General features: G+C 32.1%; 1 protein-coding gene and 1 non-coding gene across 5 annotated transcripts in view; one reads left to right on the top strand and one right to left on the bottom strand.

Annotated features, from left to right (window-relative positions):
- Nucleotides 1–1,439: 1,439 nt before the first annotated feature.
- LOC118181677 (paired box protein Pax-6-like) overlaps nt 1,440–22,618 on the bottom strand; it is a 279,053-nt gene continuing 257,874 nt past the window's right edge. For 2 of the 4 annotated variants that reach the window (XM_035350859.2, XM_035350860.2), the window contains 2 exons: nt 10,709–10,899; nt 1,440–3,432 (listed from right to left, as the gene is read on the bottom strand). In XM_035350859.2, the coding sequence (XP_035206750.1) occupies nt 3,181–3,432; nt 10,709–10,899 (443 nt within the window). In that variant the 3' untranslated portion in view covers nt 1,440–3,180. The remainder of the gene's footprint in view (nt 3,433–10,708; nt 10,900–22,618) is intronic. The other 2 variants (XM_035350862.2, XM_035350861.2) reach the window with 2 other exon arrangements.
- TRNAT-AGU (transfer RNA threonine (anticodon AGU)) lies at nt 18,397–18,470 on the top strand. The gene has a single exon. It is a non-coding gene; the product is annotated as a tRNA-Thr (tRNA).

Genomic DNA, 22,618 nt, shown 5'->3' on the forward strand with positions numbered 1-22,618 from the left:
TCTCGGTAATTTATCGCCCAGCTGACAATAATTTTGTCGCCAAATTTATTATTTTAAATAAATTATTTTGTTGCCAAATTCGGCAAGAAATCGCCAAAAGTCACAAAATTTGGCGACATTTTGATAAAGTTACTGTATTGCCATAATAGACATTGTACTTGAATAAAGGATCACTATCACTAATTCGTATTTGTATCAGTAATTCGACTCTCATATTGTTTTCTGGTAATTTCGAGATAGAAAAATCTCGGCGGCCGGGTGAAAGCTATGTAAAGCCGGAGAGAGAGCATCTGCTCTTATTTAGGCGTTGTTGTTATTTTTTCGAGTTGTTAATTCAACCTGAGATCGGACAAGCTTTCTCTTTAGATGCGCTTTGCATTGCGTTGTGTTTAATGTTCTTAGAAGTTTGAAATGTAACTACTGATTGTACTGCATGATACTTTGAACACTTGTACGAATATTCTGTGGGAAATTCCAGAGCTCTAAAATACTTTATTTGATAAAAATAAATTTTATTAATCTATAATCGGACCTATACATTCAATCTATTACGAACCCGTACGCATGCAACAATGCATGCAATATAAATTAAGGATACTGCTTTTTATTTTTTATAATGTTAGAGCCTTCCTATGTTTCATTATATTACCAAATACTTTATGGGTTTTTAAATTGGGAAAGTGGTTAGTGACTCTGACTGCAGTATCGAAGGGCCCTGATTATAGTTCCAGAGAACGTATGGATGTAAATTGGCTCTCCCTTTATAGCAGACAACAGTAGCCCACCTATTAGGTGCCTCCACAATAAAGTGATCATCCCTTAAGGCCTCAGTAATGGCCAATGCCTATAATGGTTAGTGCTCCTCACTGGGGGAAAAAAATTATGGGTTTCACGTCAAGTACCAGATGCATTTCGCAGCTTTGTCAAAAACTTGACCACTTCCTAAATTAAGAAATTCGCCATCTTCTGTGTTATTCCGTATTTGTGTACAAAGTTTATATTTACTGTTAAAACATTTAAGAATATATTTCGAAATGTACATTTTGTTACAGGGTAGTATTATTGCACCATGAAGTAATTTGGTGTTTTCTATCTATTTATCACCCTTTCATAAAGAATCAATACTGCAAGGTTTATTGTTTCATGATTATTATTTTTCGTGCTAGAAATTTAGGCTTTTTCATAAGAATAAATAAAACGTTAAATTTAATAAATAAAACGTTAAATTCTCAGAAATATAATATTGATGTCTGATTAACCCTACCGTGTATGAATTGAATGAAGTCTTATGATGAATTACAATGAGCAGATTAATGAATGTTTAGGAGGGAAAAAAACACAAACTCTTTTTTTAAAGAAAAAAGGAGATAAATTATATTTCACACAAGACACATACAAAACAATGATTGCTAACAAAATGCGAATAAAACAGAACAATATGCTGAAAAACTGTTTACTAAATACAAACATGGAGCAATTTCAAGGACTCATGCACATAATGAACATTTTGTAAAAGTCGCTTCTCTAAAAATAACACATACTGGGTATTACACAGTCCCCCAGATTTTGGAACTCAAAGACCAAAATTGGTTCATAGTTTATCTCTGTAGGGTCTACAGATGATTTCTTACTCTCACTTGTTAATTCATTGAAACGCCACAAGGCTGTTCTCGTATATTTTTACAATGTATTTAATATGTTTTAACAGTATTATCTGCCTTTCATAATGAAGATGAATTCAGTGAAACATTCTCACAACATTTACAAAATATTTAACTCATAAATATAAATAGTTGGATGTTTAAATGATTACGAATAATATAAATACAGAGTTAAGATAAATACAAAAGAAAAAAACGGTTTAAAATTTCAAAATGAGATTAATAATGTAATACGATTCGCTAACTAAAAATCATAACACTTAGTACAATTTTGTGTTTAATTAAATTTAATTTTTAATTTGAAAACAAAGGTTTAATTTATTTTTAATAATTTGCAACGTATTTTCTAGAAAGAAAATATTTTGCTTATCAAGCAATTAATTTTTGTTCATTGCATTGTTTTAAACGTTATTACGCATTTTTATTCAAAATCAAAGATTATTTCTTCTTTTTTTTTTTATGAAAATTTACAAAAAAAAAAAAAAAAAAAAAAAAAGAGAGAGATTTGTTAGGAAGCGAATTAGAATAATTGCTTTGTTTTTACAGAAATTCCAACAGAATATACTGCACATATTTATAATTTTTATTATAACGATTTTAGATTTTTGATTTCAATTTATATTTCAATTTAAAATATTCAATTTTAAAACTTTTGCTAATATATGGCGCTTATATACCTATGTTAACGAAACTATTTTTAGTTGCTTTACATATAATCGGCATTACACCCAATTCACGAATCTGTACGTTTTACATAAAATTACATCAAAAATTAAAGTCTTAAGCTTGCAGCACATGATCACAAAACATGAACTGCAAAGTCATCTGTAATTTTTTTATTCATAATGTTCAAGGTAAGACAACAAAAGTTTAATTTCTAAGTAGTTTTAAGATTCACAGTGAAATGTAAAAATCAACACAGAATCCCGAAATCTCGAGTAAGAATCACTAATACCTCGTTTTCGTTTTCTTTCTTTACTTAACGCAGTGCTGTTTAACAAATTTAAAACAAACAAGAATATTTTAAGTTTAAAAACAGAAGTAAGAATTTTAACAAAAAATTCGTAAATAAAAGAATATTTGTAAAACTGCGTGTTATAATTCGAATCAAAGTTTAAAACAATTCATAAAATTATGTCACAGGAGTAAATGGTACTACACAATGTACATTTAAATGTCTTTTTCTAAATCTTCCTTTTCTTTTATCATGAAGTGTTTTAAAAAAACAACAAAAGAAATAAAGATAACACCAGACTTGTGACCACAAACCAAATACTTCGGCTGTATCTTCATAATTTAAAGATTTTCGATTTACAGTCTTCGAAAGAGAACAGCCGCTGACAGCGATGAGTGATGTCATCGAGTTTAGTCTTTCAGGAAAGAACATATGAAAGTAGAAAGTACATTTGTCCGAACTTGTGTCAACGATTCATGAAGATTTTAGTGAGGAAAGTTTTTGGTGCAGATGATCCACACAGCAGGGGAAGATGCAGATAGTGATGGTGAAGAGAAGGATGAATCATTCCGAAGACGGTGAAGAAGAGGGTTGCCTAGCAGCTGGAGTAAAAGCGGAATTCTCGCCTCCCATCTTGGGTAGGTGATCCATGAGTCTTGGAGGTTGAGGTTGACTAGAGGGCGCCACTGGTTCTGGGGACGGCACCGGGCTTAGGCTTGGGGTCGGAGATGTAGGTGGGACGGCCCCATTCACCGGCTTCATCATATTCATGCGTTGATGGCGTCGCCATTTTGCTCGTCTGTTAGAAAACCATACCTGTTTCAAACAACCAACATAAACTGACTTCAAGAAGAAGAAGCAGTCACTCGCATTCACACATGAGCACATTTTAAACCCTCCATTACAGAGGACGTTAAATTAAATACTACAGGCACTTTACAGTTTCACAAAAAGCTTATCAATTAATTTCTTTACTAAATCGGGGCAAAGATAACCTGAGAATACTTATCGAACGATTTGCTATGTTTTCCTCTTGGCGTTATCATTATTTCAGAGAATGATGTGCAGTGTTTGGATATTTATTGTATTTTATAACTTCCAATGTAAAGCTCACATTCGACGCAGACTAAATTTACTGGTTTACAATCATCTTTTGCGCCGCCCACACGGTATAGTGGTTAGAGGAGCCTGACTGCGATACCTGAAGGTCCCGGAAAAGGCGTAGATATAAAATTGTCTGTCCCTTCACAGTAGGTAACGATTGCCGCCTATTAGGAGCCTTCACAATAAAATGGCCGCCACTTCTGGCCTTAGGAGTGGCTATTGCCGTTATAGGCAAGTGACTTCCATTGGAAAAAAACACAATCATATTTTTCTTTCCTGTTCTCCCTTTCTTCATTCAAAAGGGAGGGTAGGGGGCTGTTTCATATCAGACTTACAATAAGATTCCAAACAACAAACATATAGAATCCACACGCTAATAGATTTCGTGAGTTAACTCTTTATTACAATTTCCGAAGCATGGAAGTAATAAAACAATCAATTCATAAATGAAAATAAGTGAATTGACGGGAATCAAGCACAAAGAAAGCGAACTGAAAGGAAATATATTTATTGGTGGATATTGTTCTGGTGTGAAAATATAAGTTAATTAATGAAACAGGTTAAAATTTTAATAATCATGTATTAGTTGCTCTCATCTGATTGCAGTGCTCTTAATGATTTCTTGTAATTTATGATGATTTTCTGCTAAAATATCTTTATAGAGTATATTATCTAACACTTATATACCTTTCCTTACGTCTTCAGGTTAGTTTTGCCCCAAGTATAGATTTAATACTTATTACATACCTTAAATTAAATCCATAGTTAAGATCAAAATATAAAATGCAAATAAAAACATATACAGTGAAACTAAGATTACAGCTTTGAAAATAGTCTAATACATTCGCTGCCATGAGTGTTAAGTGTGAATGAATTTGTAATGGCACATAGTTATAGAAATCGTGGGAGGGGCTTCCTTTATTAGGCCAGTGGATTTACAATAGCTATTTCTCGAAATCAACTGCCAAATTTTATTATTTCGTGAGAATTTTGCCGCCTATTTGTAACCGACGAGGAAATGTTGCGAAAAATGAAAATTAATTTTATGTGTAAAATAACTAAAAGTACAGGGACGAATAAAAATATTTCAGTATCTGATTAACTGAATTTATAGAGTATATGCATACATATTAGGTACTTTTTAGAACTTCAGGAAATAAATTCTTAGTCTCCTTTTTTATGAAACATCCCGTAAACGAATTTTGCTGTTGAAATCTATTGGTCCATTTTAGAAGCCCGTCCCATAGTTGCCATAGTTATGTGCATTTACGAAATTCGCCGCCGGTGATTCTCAGCAAATATGTACCACCGATCTAAGTATTCAGAATTCAGCTTAATTTTTCATAGATATCATGCGTAAGTAAAGATTTAAATTACATACTAAAACACAATAAACATTCCCCGAATATTTGATTTAAATTGTGCTGCGTATTTAATGTCCTGCAAGTGATATGAATTCAAACCGTATAGGATTAAGATCCCACTTACAATGAATATCCGTAATACTGAATGCATTCTTGCAGAAGGAGAACCATAAGAGAAAAACAGAAAAGATGCTTCTTTTTTAAAATAATTTCTTACTCTTGTATTATTTACTTGATGGCAGCCAATGTACTAGAACGCATTTCTTAAATTTATGAAACCTCAAGTTCTATCAAAATTCAAATCTGAGTGTGAATTAGATTATTCAAAAGTTATTTTTATTTATTTCTGCCTTATATTTTAGCAGTACTCAATCCCAACGTTCCTTTAAAACAATTAGCATTAGAAAAGGAGTTTAGCAACCTCATTTACTGTATTGAAACTAATAAAACATTCGCTAATGAAATATTACCCTCTGAGAAATTTTCTCGGAAATTTTGTTTGCTTGTCTGTTTTGTATGTATGTGTGTGTGTGGCTCATGACATTGCAAATGTATTTGCATCGTTTAAATGCAAACCATTTTAGACCTTAATTTTATACTTATATATAGTTTTGTAAAGGTATATACGTTGTGTATAACACTGCTTTGAATTCAGTTCCCTGATACAAATTAATATTAAATCTCTTTTAAAACTTTATATTTCCCTCACATTTCTATTTCCAACCTTTTTTGGAATTTTTAAGTAGATTCCACATATTTAACCTAAACAACCTGCCATTTAAAAAGTTGTCTAATGGTACTAAGGATGGTCGAAAATTAAATTAAAAAGTTCCCTAATAGTACTAAAACTGGCTGACGGTGGTACTAAAAATATGTTGAAATTTAAGTAAGTAGTAAAAACTGATGCAGTTTAGAAGGGTGTATATCCTAACTAAATGTGAGGTTAAAGTGACTAAGAACTAAAATTAAAATTTTGTGTTCACATGTACCACAAGCATCCACCCATACATACACACGCATATACATATAAATTATTTTAACCATAGTTTAATTAAAAGAATGAAAACTAGCTAAATGGGGCTATTGAAATTAACAAAAACCATTTGCAAAAAGCATCGTAATATGTAGAATGAGAAGATTTTTAGTTCGACAATAAATAGAAACAGATATTTTACGTCCAAGATAAATTAAAACAATAATAAAAATGCATATATATTGAAATTTACAAAGAAATAGAGCTCTTTATTTTAAATAAAAATTTTATCACTATTTTTATTATTATGAAAAATTATGTATTAAATATTAATAGTTCGCTGTTACAACTGCAGAGTAATCTCATTTCTTACACTTTTACTTTAAAAAGATGCTTAAATACTTATACCAACGCTATTAATAATAATTTAACTCATTTGATCTATGACACCCTATAAAGAAAGGAATTTGGTAATTTAATTTTATCCAAAATAAAAATTCATTTGCAGACGCAGAAAAAGTTACCTAAAGGAAAAAATTTCCAGGTTAGCTATCACGTAAATTAATTTTCAGTCTAGTATCCAAAGGTGAAAATAATACATAAATTCAGAAACCTTCACGTCATACGAGAGCATTATATGCTTAGACTTATTTGTACAATTATTGATACAGGCCGAAACAGGAATTCCATAAGGCTAAAAGGTAGAGAGAACAAATACAGCGTAGAAGGGAAAAAAGCAAAAAAGTAAAGAGAAAATAAAAGAAGGCTCGCTATATCATTGCCTATCCGATAATGGATTCTCATATTGTGAAGCATAGTGTTTGAGCTGTACGTTGTAATACGCGGAAAAGGTCTTTCGTTTTGTGTATATAATATGCATTAGGTACGCCTTACTGTAGGTGGGTTTTTTCATCCGCCCTTTTGCTGCTTTCATCGTCATCATCATTATTATTATTCATTCTCCTTTTGTGTGATCCTCTATTTTTTTTCTTTCATTCTTTTCTCCTTTCTTTTTCCGTCGGTTCCTGCGAAAATAATCCAATAATCCAAACGCGGATCTGGCAACGCCACTGCTGAATAAACTATTGGAGTTGAGTTGAGTGCAAGCAGGCAAGCAGCTACACGGTCGATGCGTTTCGGGGATACCACCCCGCCCGGCGAATACACATGTGGACAGACAGACACATCACTTACATTAACTCCGCCCACCGTGGCAAAAGCACAGGGCTCCCATTTTCCGGCAAAGTTAAAAATATAATAACTTGGAAGAAAAAGAGAAAAAAAATTCGACAAATAAAGCTCCCCTTTTCAAAAAAAGTGAGCATATCTGCATTGGTTACACTGACGTTGCCATGGGCAACTTTGCGCGACCACTTAACGCTACATCTGTGTGCCCACGTGACATTATTCGTCTCTACCATAGGCGTAGAGCGATCTGAACACGCCCACGGGTGTTCTTGACGTCACTAATAGCGGCTCGTTAAGAGGTAATTACTGGTACATAAAGAGAAAATAGGGAACAGAAGTAGTTCGGTCATTACAGTACATTAATAATGATCTTAAATCGCTTCCGAAACGGTAATGGTCAGCTCTAGCGGTAGAGCAGAAAAATAAATTGTTGTTTAACAGTAAACTAGGGAAAACATATTTTTACATGGCCGTGATATTGTACTCAAAATGATTCTGGCATATGAAATATCAAAAAGAGTTAAAATTTTTAAAAAGAGAGAAATTTAAAATTCTTTGTCGTTTACTGAACACCGTATGGCCTGAAGTATCACATAACTGCAATATTTTTAGCACTTTACAAGGGAAAAAAAAGTTTGCATTATATGGGACTGAGATATCTAAAATTCTAAAATAATTATATGATTAAAATCTTTGTAATAAATCCAGTTAAATATGATTTCTTTTAATAGAAAATTTATTAGTCCAAAACTAAATGAAAGTATCGAAATGTGAGTTATGATTTTCCGTTGGTTCATTCCTATTCCATCTGAGAAAACTCTAGTGATCATCTCTACGGACAAACCATGTTAAACTTCGAAACAGCCTTTTTGGGCAATCGTCAAAGTCAGCTTTCAGATTTTTAATGCATTTTTTTAAATGCCTGACTATGTGACAGTGTATGATTTATAGGAGGACATATTATTGAAAGCATTTATTTAATAATTAATAAGGATGCAACATTCTAATCTTCAAATCCTATGAAGGATGAAAAACGTGTTGTAGATTTGAAAATTCAAAATTACCGCATTATTGTCGTCAACTGTAGTTTTCGAATCCTAATCTAAAAATTTGTGAAACCTGTAAATTCAAAGCTTCGGAAAAATCAGTGATAAATTTTATTATTAAGTCAAATAAAAGCGTTAGGAAGAAAAAATAGGATGAAAGAAAGGAAAAGAACTCTACTTGTTGCAATTTCAAGTAGCCCCTCGTTCAGCGTCAACAATATGGAGGACCCGAGTGATGGACTGTCAATGTGCTTTTATAAACGCTTAGACTTCTTTTTAATTTCCTGAAAAGAATTTAGCGTTCCATATTTAGTATTCATCTATTTTAATTTTTGAAATAATTTCGCCCGCCGCCCTATACTGTTATACCATATATCTTTTAAAATGAATGTGTACATTTGTAAAATGATTTAAATTATTAATGAAGTGTTTTTATCCTGTTAAAAATGCAAGAATATAAATTACAAATTTCATTTACGCTTTCTTAATAAATGTAGGCTTATTTCTTAAAACTGTGTTCTTAAATTTGTTTTCCATTAAAAGCAGATTTCAAAGTTTTCTTTAATTTAAAACTTTTAAGTAAAGTTATTTTTTTTCCTCCTTACCCTTACATGAAAGATTCGAAAGATCAGAGAAGAGTTTAGAATTTGGATTTGAGGAAATCTTAAGATTTGTTCAACCGTAATACGTAATCCTTAACATAGCAAGACATTTGTCAGGTTTTGGCAATAAATTGCTTTGTTTGCTAATAATTAGTCAGCTAAAATTTGTGGATTCTCCAAATTGTGTGTTCAAAATTGCGTGTAGTCAAAACATTCTTCCTGAGCAAATATAAATGAAAATGGCAGAGAATGTATTTAAAATCTAAAATCATAAACTTGAGTTTTGCATTTAAATTTAGACATTTTTTAAAATTTATTATCTCTTTTTATAACAGAAACTTTTCTAAAATAATAATAATGAAAAAATAAACATCCAAACTCTGGAATTCAAAGTAGAATCCTGAATTCGAATGACCATTAATGATGAACAATTTTTGACTATGCTAAAGAAAGAATAGTCAAAAAGGCAAAAGAATTTTTATACTTATATATTTTGGCATTCATATCTTATTCATTTATTAATTTTAATACACATTCGTATAAAAACATGTAAGCATGAATACAAATCTGAAAAAATGTATCATTCATACACATTCACTCAGGATGTTATTAACATTAGTATGCGTAAAATTGGATTCAAATGTTAAAGTGTTTACAACTACCCAAAAGCATCGACGTCATTTTTTATTTTTTTTCTGTATTTCTATATTTAAAGGGAAATAATTTATTACTTTCTAAATTTTAGCAGGTAAAATGAATTTTGATAAACAACTAACTTCGCAGACTTAAATTTTCGTGAATTTCGTAATTATTGTTTTATTTAAAAACGTATTATCATTTAATTCTTATGTCTATTCCTTTTTACTATTCTGAGTAACAAAGAAATATAAATAAGATTTAAACGAAGCAAGCAATCTTCGTTTTAGTTAGGATTTTTTTTACAATAAAATTACATACTATTAGAAACTGCGATTCCTTAAAACGTTTCAGTTTAAAATATAAGCATTTGTGACTGCTGTTGTAAAAAATAACAAAAGAGACAAGAGAAAATATTTTGCCAGAGGCTTATTCTGTTTAAGAAATGCAATATTAGAGGCTCTTAAAATGAAATTTTTATACACAGTATAAGCCCGAGCATTCGAAAAGTAGTAGATATTTCAGAGAATAACTGAAAAGGCAAAATTACAGCTGTTAGCAATAGAAACCCTTCATGTAAATACTTCGCAAATTTATGTGGCGCCGTTTCAGTGAATTTCAGTGGTGTATCATTTATTTTATTTGGAATATGTGAAGTACTTAGTTCTGTGGTATTTCATTTATTATATTACTAATTAGTACGTAAAGTACTTATCATAATGAATTATTTATTATGTTGCTAATACATAAAATCGTTTAAAAAAGGAAAGCATGTATAATTTTCATACACATATGTTTTAATATTAATGATTTGTTTTGAATTATAGTCGAGAATAAAATCATAAAATTTTAAAACATTCAGTTTAAATATCGGAAATGTCAGCATAGCTGGTTTTTGTTATTTGTATAAACTTAATGTTTCTTTTTTAAATTTAAAAATATGAAACACGTATCTTTTCATCATTTAAAACATTTTTGCAATCGGAAGTATATATCTACTACAAACGATTGAGAAAAATGGAGGCCGGGTAAAGACTTTTGGGGATACAGTGTATTAACAACACATTAAAAAAACTCAAATAGTCAAGATTATGCTGTATGTAGAACAAAGAAGTATGATCCTAACGGAATAATAATAATAACTGTTTGTCTTAGAACATAAAAACGTCATTTCCTTACCTGTACTCTGGCTTCCGACAAATTAGTTTTGGCTGCTAATCTTTCGCGGGTGCTGACGCAAGGGTAGTGCGTTTTCTCGAATTCCTCTTCTAGGACTTCGAGCTGCTCCGGACTAAAAGTTGTCCTATTGCGGCGAAACTTTGGCCTGTCTCCTGAATCCGAGCTTGCCCCTTCATCGATATCTTTGTCTGCTGAAAGAGAAAGGTAAATATAAATCTTCAGCTTATACTCGACGAAATGGCCATTTTACGGCTGTTTTACGGTTATATCTTCAATGTAAAATATATACGGTTATATCTTCAGTGGGCTAGGAACAGATAGACCAGAAAGGGAAATGCGTATAATTAATCGAGTTTCAAACAGACAGGTTTTCGCTGCAAATTTATTGATTTATCTCCGTTTGAAATTGAAAATACTTAATTACCTAAACCAACTGCGACGCACTTGATATTAATTAATTAATCTGGGATCGTCACTCAAATAAAAAATTTAGTTTTCAGACAAATAACAAGAATTATTGAAATTTTGAGTTACTACACAAATAAAAGGCTTAATTTATCTCTAAGACTAATGTTTCGAACTCATTAGAAATAAATTATTTTGTACTTAAGATTAGCTAATTATTTGTTTTCTAAACTTCTAACCTTTAAATTTCATATGTATACTATGTATAGAAGTCAAATTTTATCAATTATTAAATTGGCTTGTATGTATTAAAAATCAACCCTAATTACTCATAAGCTTATTTGCCTATGAATAATTTTGTGTTTTGGAAACTTACAAGAGAAAAATTACACGATGCGCATCATTTCTCAGGGAAAATACCAAAGAAGAATTTAATTTTAAAGCACATAGCACATAGATGTACTATAGTATTCTATATTTTAGTTGCATTTATTACTTTTAATACTATTCGTTTTACTTAGAAGATGGGCTTCTCTCTTTGTCCAGCATTGTTTGGATTCAATCATCTATAAATTTAGAAAGTCCTCCACGAAGGTATCCCTCCTCTTATTCAGAAACCCCTCGCATGCTTTCCCATAATTAAATATACTATTCAACCATAAATTAAATTTTCTAAGTCATACGCTGAAAAAGCAAAGGTAAGAAATATACGAGGATGAAATATACGTGAGTAAATACGGTAATTTATGATCAACCATACCAGAATAAACTTTTTACTATTATAAACTTACACGAAATGTTAAATACGATTAATTTTTAAACAGTATTTATTATTTATATTAACGAAAACTGAACGAATACACGAAAACGTTCAGCAAATCAATTAATGTAAACTGAGATTTGTCTCTCATACATGCAAATACATTAAAGCATTTGACATACTTAACATTACATATTAGAAGAATTCTGGTATTTCGTAACATAAATTTAAATAATGCGTTTTAATATAATTCATAAATAATGTACGAGGCTGAAAATGATAACCAGATCATTCGTTGATTAAAACTCGCCTATGTGTTGTCTTTTCCCCATAGCTCTAATCATGCAGGGAAAACCCGTTTTACAGGATGGTTAGTAACTGAAATCCCTTAAAGCAATAACTTAACAAACTTATGCAAGATGAAATGCAATCTTGTTCCAGATTTCATTTCAGGTAAAAGGAAACCTTATGTTTTTTAAAGATTACGTGGTTTTTTCTTAGTCAACATTTCCTTACTTTCATTCTTAAAACGCATCTGATTTGATTTTGGAAATAAAGTTAAACGCATTTCAAGAATGGACGGAATTTTCACGTTAAAAAGGAATAAATATCAAATTTTACTACTTAAATTGGTTTCAGAATTTGCATTCTCGCTTCCGTTTAAGCAACGCTGAGAAGGAAAGTAAGAGCAACTGTACACAACCCCCAGCAGAAGCCAGAGCTGCGTATCGTCTTTGTGGCCACCGTCCTGGTTATCATTGTGGTTGTACTGCAGCCCGCCGTCATACAGCGGTGTGTCAAACACAGAATGCTGACGTAAATACAGTTGTCGTAGATACAAACGAAACTAGAATTCTTTTAAATTACGAGATTTAATGTCCCGGGCAGTATATATTATGCAACAATATTAGTCGCGTGTCTGCCGACGTTATGCAATGGACATCACGTAGAGTAGACCCAACAAACATTTCGAAGCAGTGTTACCAGAATCAAGCCGCCACGCGTTAATCTGACCTTGTTACTTCCTTGTACGAAATAAAGGAAATGCTGCAATTGCAAAAATTCGGGTATCATTTCGATAAAAATTTTGACCGCTCTCGAATGCGTCTGAATGATATTTTTGCGTAACATCTGCAAATACAGACAGAGTAAAGGACTCTTTTTCCCAAAACGGATTGAAAAATACATCTAAAATTCGTTCAGAGAGATTTATTTCGTGGCGTCTGTACATACGCATGTACGTACAGACGTACCTCGCATAACCTCGCATAACGTTGAAATTTTGTACATAAGGACTGCTATAACATGTAGTGCACCTCCCTTTTTGGTTGCAATCGGCTGCATCAAAAGTATGCAAATATTATATATCTGTTATACTTTTGTATATAATACAAATACAAAAGTAAATAATATATACATATATATATATATGTATATATATATGTACCCACTCTGTTACTCGGCCCTGTGAGCTCGGTCTTTTTTTAATCTTATATGTTGGTAAATTGTGCCTTTTTTGTTTTAAAAAAGGATTGAATTATGGTATTCTTATGTTCCGCTTAAGTTTGTTATGCTTTAGTTAGTCTGCATGAGATAGTTGTAGATTTATCAACAATTTAAAAGTTATTTAAGTGCTGCTAAGCTTAACGTAGCCGCCATTTGTTTACATTTGAACTCTTAGTATAATAGGCAATTAAGTCAGTTACTGTACTTTCAGTTTCTTTTTGTGCAGTGAGGCCAAAACTAATCTTTCAGTTTTGTATACCGAAAAATCTGCTTTCTAGCCCGCTGGCGGAATTGCTTGCTTTTGCGTAGAAACTCTAATTTTAATTCTAAAAATCGTTTTTTTTAAAAAATTGTGTTAGGTGTTTTATATTTTTTCCTATTTTACAATTTTTAAAGATTGTGTTATGAGTTTTTATGCATGCTTTTCTCAAAATGGGCTTTTTCAACATTAAAATTCATTATAAATCTCTGAGAGACAAATTCAGATCTCTCATAACGTTTTATAAACGAGTTGAATGATTTAGACTGTGGCAAAACGCCTTAGGATTTTCCAATTTCCGTATAAATTTTATTTTCATAAATTAACTTAATTTGAATGTATTGCATGAACTTATTTAAATACAGCCGAAGAGCTGAATTATTAAGTCACTTATTTTGTTTAAAAATGTGTTTCATTGTTTTCAAATTAGGTTACATTTAAAATTGTTTCCAGATATTTATGCCCATCAAGATAAAAATAGGTGCATTTAAATTTCTAAATGTATTTGGAAATATCAAAACAAAGTGACTTTATATAGATTTCATGCATTACCTGTTTGTGTATCATGTATATGAGATGTATCGTGTCAAAGCATTTCTCCCCAAACTTTGCTGCTGAGGATAAAAATTAAATTTTTTTAACTAAAACAATCTGCACTTTTTATAAATAAAATGTCTAAACTATGTACTGAGTTTTACTTGCAAAATAATCAGGTTATTTGAAATTAAAATTTCTTTTTTTTCCTCTGTCGACATTGTTTTATTCTTTATAAAGTATAATTTTAAATCGATTAAAATAGTATTAAGAGCACTGATACAGTTTGTGGACGTCAGAATATTAAGAAAATTAAAACGTCTTTGGTTTATTGGAATAATTTAGAAATGTAATAAACAATGAATCTATTTTTTAAAAAAATGCTGAATTGTTTTTATTTATTAAAATAATTACCTGCGCATTAAACTGCACATTTATCTATGTAGTGTGATTTACACAGCACCACTTCACTGTAATAGGATGATTTTTTTCACATATCTATGGCAAAATTAAAAAATTCTGAAAATTCAAACTCGAATGTTTAATGAAAATATATGCATTGAGCCATGCAAATTTGAGAACGACAATCTGTCAGTTTTTGTCACAAGTCCCCATATTTGGTTTACCGTAATATATGACTCTACACTATTATATAACTTTTTTAATTAGCATTTTAAAAACTAGAAAGTGCATGTGTCTTAATTTTGAAAGGTGTAAAGCTACTATAAAAGTTTAGAGACATTAGGTTTTTTTTTTTTGTTTTTTTTAAGCAAGAATTAAAAAGTGAGCAATTTTCTCTTCATGTCTCGAATCTCGACCTCTGGAATATGTGTCGAGTGTGCTACCGTTACACGACGAAAGCAATGAAGAAAAGCATGAAGAAAGGAGGGAGAAAATACGTTATATACTCCCTTTCCACATTTACCAAATCCTGATGGTGAAAAATAATCATCCACCACCTTTTAGTTCGGGAGCTACTGTAGAGTCATTTAGAATTTTTGAACCAGGAAGCATGAAAAATGAGCAATGCCCTCGCTGGGACTCGAACCTGGACCTGTGGAATACGCACCGAGTACTGTTTCACCCCGAAAGCATGCGGAAAAGAGGGAGAAAATACCTTATCAGTTAATAATAACGAATGAAAGATAAAATTTTTATTACTCGATTTATAATTAACAAAACTCAGATAATTTCTTGTTAAAGTCTTAAATGTCTTCAAATTATAGAGTTAAATTTTTCAGAAATTAAAGGATTTTTTAAACTCAAATGCTATTATACCAAAAGAACGGGAAATATATGAGACGGAAATTCTGTAGTTAATAATTTTAAAGCAAACTTTTAGCAATTTAAACGCTAGACATATTTCCACAGGCCACATGAAGCTATTTATAATTTTCTACGAAGCTGGATAAATGATTTAGTTATTTTGATTTACAACCTGAAAACTTTTTTAAATTACCTTTTTATAAATTGCATTTCGGTGATCGAAACTGCCAGCATTTTATACCGGATCAGAAACTGCGTTGAATTCTGGCAGCGTATCTGATTACATTTGGATTGGGCACGTTAATTGCAGACTTATCGATACCACATAAACTTCGAAGTAAGAAAATTGGGTTTATATGGCCAATCAATGGCAAGCTCCCATCGATGATGGCATATGCACTTTAATCGATTTTTCCGACTTCGCATCGTATCAGCGTAGCTCTCTGCGTCACGTAACGATGCAATAATTACATACGAAGACTGCAGTGGGGAGGAGGGTAACGAATCTCATCTAGAAACGCACAGCGTGTTTCAGATTATAGCATGCATTTTTAATGCAAGCGGCAGGTTTAAGTAAGTCTGGACACAGCAAGCGCGGCAGTTGCACCAAATTTCTCTTCAAACTGATGAAGAATTCATCGTTGAGTTTATTGGCTGTAGTGTATTGGTTGCCATTAGCAACGAACTCTAAAGCTCTGATGAGCCAACACATACACGTGCAAGTGAGACGATTTATTTCACGTTTGCTTACTTATTTATGAGCACTTTTTTTTCAAACTTAGTTTAAAATCTAGCTGTTTGCGCAGACGTTTGTGAACACTTCAAGGGATACCGCTTTCGAATGGTTCATAAAATGTCGTACTAATATCCCCTTCCTCTCCCCCTTCGTCAACTTTGATTTTTTTTCCTTTCCGTAAGTCAACAAGATGGGGGAAGAACTGTTTTTCTTTTTGTTGTTATATTTTTCGCCACTTATCTTACACTTCTTTATGTGGTGTCGGACAATTAGTTGACTCCGGCGCCTGAAAGTTGTTCAGCGGGGTTGACAGATGGCGTGTGTGTGTGGAAAGCGAGGGGGGGATGGAGTTTCTGCCGCAAATTCTCACGACCCAGTAGTCCTTAATTTGCAGAGAAATATTTCTTGGGACTTTCACGATTTGTTTTTTAGTATTTTCATTTTATTTTTATTCGAATTTTTTGTTATAATTCATTTCGTCTCCCAAACGATAATTCGTCATTTTTAATAGAACGCCGGTTTCCACTTCAACACAAACAACAAAAGAAGAATTCACCGAATCTTATCTCGGAAGCTCATGTGCAGATATGGATGATATAAATTTCACAGAGGCATTTCAACAAAAATTTCTGGACTTCTAATGAATTTTGTTTTAGTTTCAGGACAAAATGTGAATCTTAGAAAGCACAATGTGCGTACATGACGATACGTAACAAAAATAACAGAATTATTTTACAAAGAATATAAAAAATGTAATCGCTACAAATGGGACTAATATAGCCTTTCTTTAGATTAGTGAAGCTTTAAAAAATCTCACTTTCCCCACTGAATGAGTTATTATGAGTTAATTGAGTTTAAATTATTAGCCCAGAAGGGCTATTACTCTCGAAACGGCATTTTGCGTTGAATCACTTAAATGCGATGTATCACTTTTCTGATTGTTGCCAGCAAACGTTATCCCATTGTATTGTCTTTAAGGAAACTAAATCATGAAGAATCTGCTTGAATGTATGTGCGTTTCTGGTACTGTTAAAAAACAGATGTCCTGAAGTAATCAAATTTTGAATAATATCGTCCTCCCACCGAACATGGCACCTGGAAGCTCAATTTTTTTTTTGTCTATTTCATATTTGATAAAATTTAATGAATTTTGTATTAAAAAATTAATGAATTTTTTATTACAATTTCAAAGTGAGCAGTGGCAACATTGTAGGGAATAAAAAATTTTTATCACCAGCGCACGAGACTGTCTATCGTAAATTCTAAACAGGTGCTGTTTTTAAATATTTTTAGCTCAAATTTTCTCGAAACGTATATGTGTCTGTAAATGAAAAAAAAAAGCCCTTCTGGGCGTAATATAAAATCTGGAAGCTTTCAGATTTTTTTTTTAAGTTTATAATTTTGATTTAAAATTGTTGGTTGGTATTTAGATGATGGCGCATTTTTGGCATAGCACTGCTAAAGTTAACATACATATATAGTAAAACTAGTGCTAAGAGAGCACCTTCTTCCTTAATACAAACATACTTTTCATTAACTTAAAACATTACAAATGGTAATAAAGAAAGGCGGCAATCTACATGTTAACTAGACAAAGCAGAAAAGATTATCTTATTAGTGGGAAGAGTCATTAGATTTTTTCGAAGCACGAGAAGTGAAAAATGAGCAATGTTTTGCCGGGACTCGAACCACGGACCTCTCGAATACGCGCCGAGCGTGCTGACCATTACACCACGAAGGCATGCTAAGAAGGCGGGAGAAATACCTTGTAGCCTTGTAGGGTTTTTCTTAATTTGCATAGCAAATTTATTTTAAGTTTTCCTGTTCTCAACTTCTCAAACTTCCCCTCACATTCTCTCTCCAGGATGTAAATTTAAAGTTAAGTGAAGTGCTATTTAAACGTGTGATTATCTCAGTTTATTCAGAGTGTGATCGCTAGCCTAGCACACGTTTCGTTGTTATTTCGCGGTCACGCTAGTAAACCTCTTGGCCATATCTGTTTAGTATCACGCCGGTTAGATTTCTGTGAGTCCATCTCTTAGGAGTAATTTTGAAGTGCGTTCTTGCAATCGTTTATTTTTCAGATTTGATTTGTATTCTAGTCTATGTTTAGTTATGGCCGCAAGTGAACGGTGTTTTGTAACGCACGAAGTCCGTGCTTTCTGTTAATTTAGTTTGAGTTAATAAAGGGTTATAAGGTATTACTCCCACTTCCCTAGCGTGCCTTCGTGGTGTAGTGGTTCTGCACGCTGGGCCAGTATTCCAGAGGTCCGTGGTTCGATTCCCGGCGAAGGCGGTTGCTATTTTTCTCCTCTCCGGCCTCCCCCCCCAAAAAAAACACCTAATGACTCTACAGGATTATTTTGCACCCTTCTTCTGTGCTGGTATTTAATTCACGTCTGTGCAAGAATTCGCCAGGTTTATTGTAGGATCTAAGTTAGTGTATGTGGACAAGTAGAGATAGATCTTACAACCTTATAAGTGTTAAATTAGAATGATTAAGTAACTTGAATTCTCAATAGAGGGACATAGTGTCACCTTATTACTATTAGTTGAAAAAAACTTTGTTTAGAATACTATCGACTCAAGGACTTTAGTTTTACTTTTGCCGTTATATAAATACATACGTCACTAGCCTTAGATAAAATTAATATGACAAAGACTAATTTTAGAACGACGCATTCCAGAAATTTTTATTATAAGTATTTTACTATTTTTAAGGTATAAATTGAAGTAGCTAAGTTAAAAAAGATTTTGCAAACATAATTTGGAGCTTTATTTTATATGTATATGTTAAATTTTGTCATATATTTCTTCCGTTACTAACAACACCAGAGGATAAGTCACATATATATGAAAAATGTCCTAATATCATATATTGAAACTTTATTTTTTTCTGCATAGTTATTCTGAGTGCTATGTTTGCCAAATTCCGCCAATAATTGTAACTTCTATTCATAAAATTATTTTCTTTATTAACTGACAAGAAGTTTCTTATTTGCCTTTGACAATGGTATTAACCTTTCTAGCAATCAGAGCATAAAATTCTTTTTTTTTTTGATACATAATAATGGGCCCTTTATGAAAAGAATGATGTTTAATATCTTCGTTCTACCTTAAAAATCAGTGTTGTTCTCAGCTTTTCTCTAGTTTGTTTATATTTATGCCGTTCTTCCTGATGAACACACATATTAAAAAGAGATACTGAGTTTAATTTTTTAGTTTTGTTTACTAAACATTTTTATGCCAAAATTCATACGTATTGTCAATAGAAATGATATAAAATTATCAGAATAAGTTCATATCTTATATCAGTTATTAATCAAAGATGAAGAAATTAATAATTTTTCTACAAATCTTCTTATTATTTTCGTTATATTTGTAAGTAAAAAGCATGCGTTTGTTTTTTAACAAACAAAGGAATTGTTCTGTTGTAGTCAAAATCCACTGTTAGCTTCCTGAAAACAATGGAACAAGAAACGTGTATTAAGGCTCATATCCCTACTAAATCTCCTGATGTATCATCCGCGTATTTTTGCACTTCTGGAGTTTTAAAAAGCGAATTATCCAAACGTCAAGCCACAACCCTCCTTGGACTTTGGAAAGCTGTTCAAGAGGAATGGGATAAAATAACACTTTCGATACTAGAATAGGCTTTATTGTCTCGAAAATTACGGCGTAGAAAAATTGTGAAGAATAAGGGGTATCAAATGGAACATATAAAATACAAAACTTTTAGGTAAAATATTCCTGTAGACACAACGAAAATCGTCTAAAAATATGCGAACAGTTTCTGTATAGCCGAAGTCTACCAATTATATTCCGGCATAAGTCGTTCGCTAGCGGACATTAGATAGCGCCATTAAAGTTGAGAAAGCTTAGTTAGACCATGTATGTACTATCGACATGCAATCCCTTTATAAATTGTAAATTCAACTTTATGTTGTTTTAATACCCAAAAGTGGCGGAGTTTTGAGTGTACGCAGATGTTGCGCTTATGTTCAATTCAAGGTTAAATAAAAAAGTTTATTTGAAACCTTCTTAAAATTCTGTCAGCGTTATGGCTTTCGTCTTGATTACATATGAAAATTTCTGTCGGATTTTAATGTATCGAATTTCGAGTTGGATATATAGTATGAAAAGGGAATCAACGTACAAAGTGAGAGAGTCATTTGTTTCATTGTAATCAAGAAAATACCATTTATTCATGGCATTTTGAGAATTTCGAAATTTCAAGGCTAAATCCGTAATGTTCGGAAGGTTAATAATTTGTCGTACATTTTCAGACGGATTAATAACTGGCATGTTAGTTTACTAGAGTCTGAAAGACTTAATATAACACAATTAGGACCTCATAACATCCTGCTCCAAAACAAATCTGGGATGAAGATAACATTCGGTCAAATCAAGGATAATCTTTAGCAATGCTCATTCAGGGATCACTCCGAAAATGTTGTCCTACATAAGGATATAAAGTATATTCTCCTTACTACCAGCATGCCTTCGTGGTGTAATTAGAAGCACACTCGACGCGTATTCGAGAGGTCCAGGGTTCGAGTCTCGGTGAGGGCATTGTATATTTTTCATGTCTTCAAAAAAATCTAATTACTCAATAAGGAAATTATCGACGATTAGTTCCTAGCATTAGTAGCTCAGTGATGCAGTACTTGTTCGCAAGGAGAAATCTCGGGTTCAAATGCCACTTAGAAGGCAGTTTTTCCAGTTTTAATGTATTTAGTGCAGCTTAATTTTGCTATAGCAGTAATAAGGTACACAGCCTAAGTAATAACAGTTTGAAATAGCACTTTAATTATTGCTAGATTGTGCAACATCATTATACTATAGCATTTTCCCTTTTAGCGAAACAGTTTCCATCTTTTCAAGTTTCTTCGGCAATGTCTGCATTTCTAAATTTTTTAAATTTTCATTTTCAAATGTAAATGTTTATATTTTCCTCGCATGTTTTTCATTTCGTTGAATGGAACTGACCAATTATAAAATTCTTTCTTCAGTTTAGTGCTGTATGCTTTTTGTGGTAAAGTTTCGGACGGGAAAATTTTTATGAGTGCCATCACCTTTGAGATAAATTTCATCTAAGATGTTATTTTCATTAAATCATTTCTGAGTGTTTACTAAAATAGCTCCTTTTTAAATTAATACTTAATTTCAACAGTTTTTTCTCAAGGTGTTTTTAGGAATGTCATGTGAATTTGAAATTTCCCTAAAAAGTTGCCTCCAAAACTGTTTTATTTATTTTCCAATGAAAGATTCAAATCATAATATAAAATTTAAATTATACGTATCATTTTCAGACCAAGTGAAATTTAGCTTTTCTAATTTATTAAAACCACGCTAAACTAAAAATGTTCTTTGATTCAAGGACTATAAAGAACTTAACATTTTACATTGCAACATCCTGGATTATCTGGATTAATGTCGGTGAAGCAGGTCACGATTAATTAGAAAACACAGATATTCCAAATTATCAGTTTTTTGCATATTGTATGCTTTCACATCTTTAAAAAATTAGTAATTTTACTTTGAGAACGTTTAAGTATTTATCGAATTTCAGTTCGTATTTCAAAGTACATATTTTATCATTGTATTCGAATCCACTTTGGCCGACGAAGTCCAACAGAAATCATTGCTGTTTCGGGACTAATGCAATTGTCAGTATTTTCTTCGCTTTATTTTCAGTGCCACTTTCTCCCTTTTCTGCTTTTGTGACATTTGAAACGATATCGGCACCTGAAAGCTCGCAGTCGAATCGCCATCGAACCATTCCAGGATTTTTTTTTTCGGCCTGATATTTTCGAAGAATTTTACATTTTTTATTTTTATTTTTTTGCACATAACATTTTTTATTTTATTTTATTTTTTTGCGTATAAAATTTTTTATTTTATTTCCTTTTTTTGCATATTTTTTTTAAATATTTTTTTGCATATAACTACAGCTACTGCCTCGGCTTCTTCACGATTAGATAAATCTTCCATTTCTATATTAGGAGGAATTTTTCTCCATGATGGAACGAGTGTTATTTATTTTACTTTCGACCAAGCATTTGCTACTCGTCTATAGTATCCATCGCAGTCAACGTTTTCCAGAACTTCATCGCAGTCCACCAGTAACGGAACGGTAAAATCACTAAACACTGATTGTCCGTTTGGAGTTCCAATCCCGGCGAACGTGCTGGCTGCATTAGCGTTTTCGTGGTTTTCCCCATGTGTAACGTGTATACTAGCCAGTTTCCCATAGAAAGTCCTCCACTTAATTAAATAAACCCAATCAAAGCACTAAATCATCATCTTCCTCGGTAAGAGTTATGAAAAGACCAGAGCGGTAAAGTCATTTCACTGATGATATTAAAATTTGATCCATTGGCTGAATTTAACTTGTAACATTTAGGGGTAAAAATTTAGCAGTCATTAGACCGTTCGTTATAA

This window comes from Stegodyphus dumicola, chromosome 2 (genome assembly GCF_044657685.1).
Source record: "Stegodyphus dumicola isolate Sdum_Otavi_A_Nest chromosome 2, ASM4465768v1".
In the NCBI taxonomy this organism is placed as follows: domain Eukaryota; kingdom Metazoa; phylum Arthropoda; class Arachnida; order Araneae; family Eresidae; genus Stegodyphus; species Stegodyphus dumicola.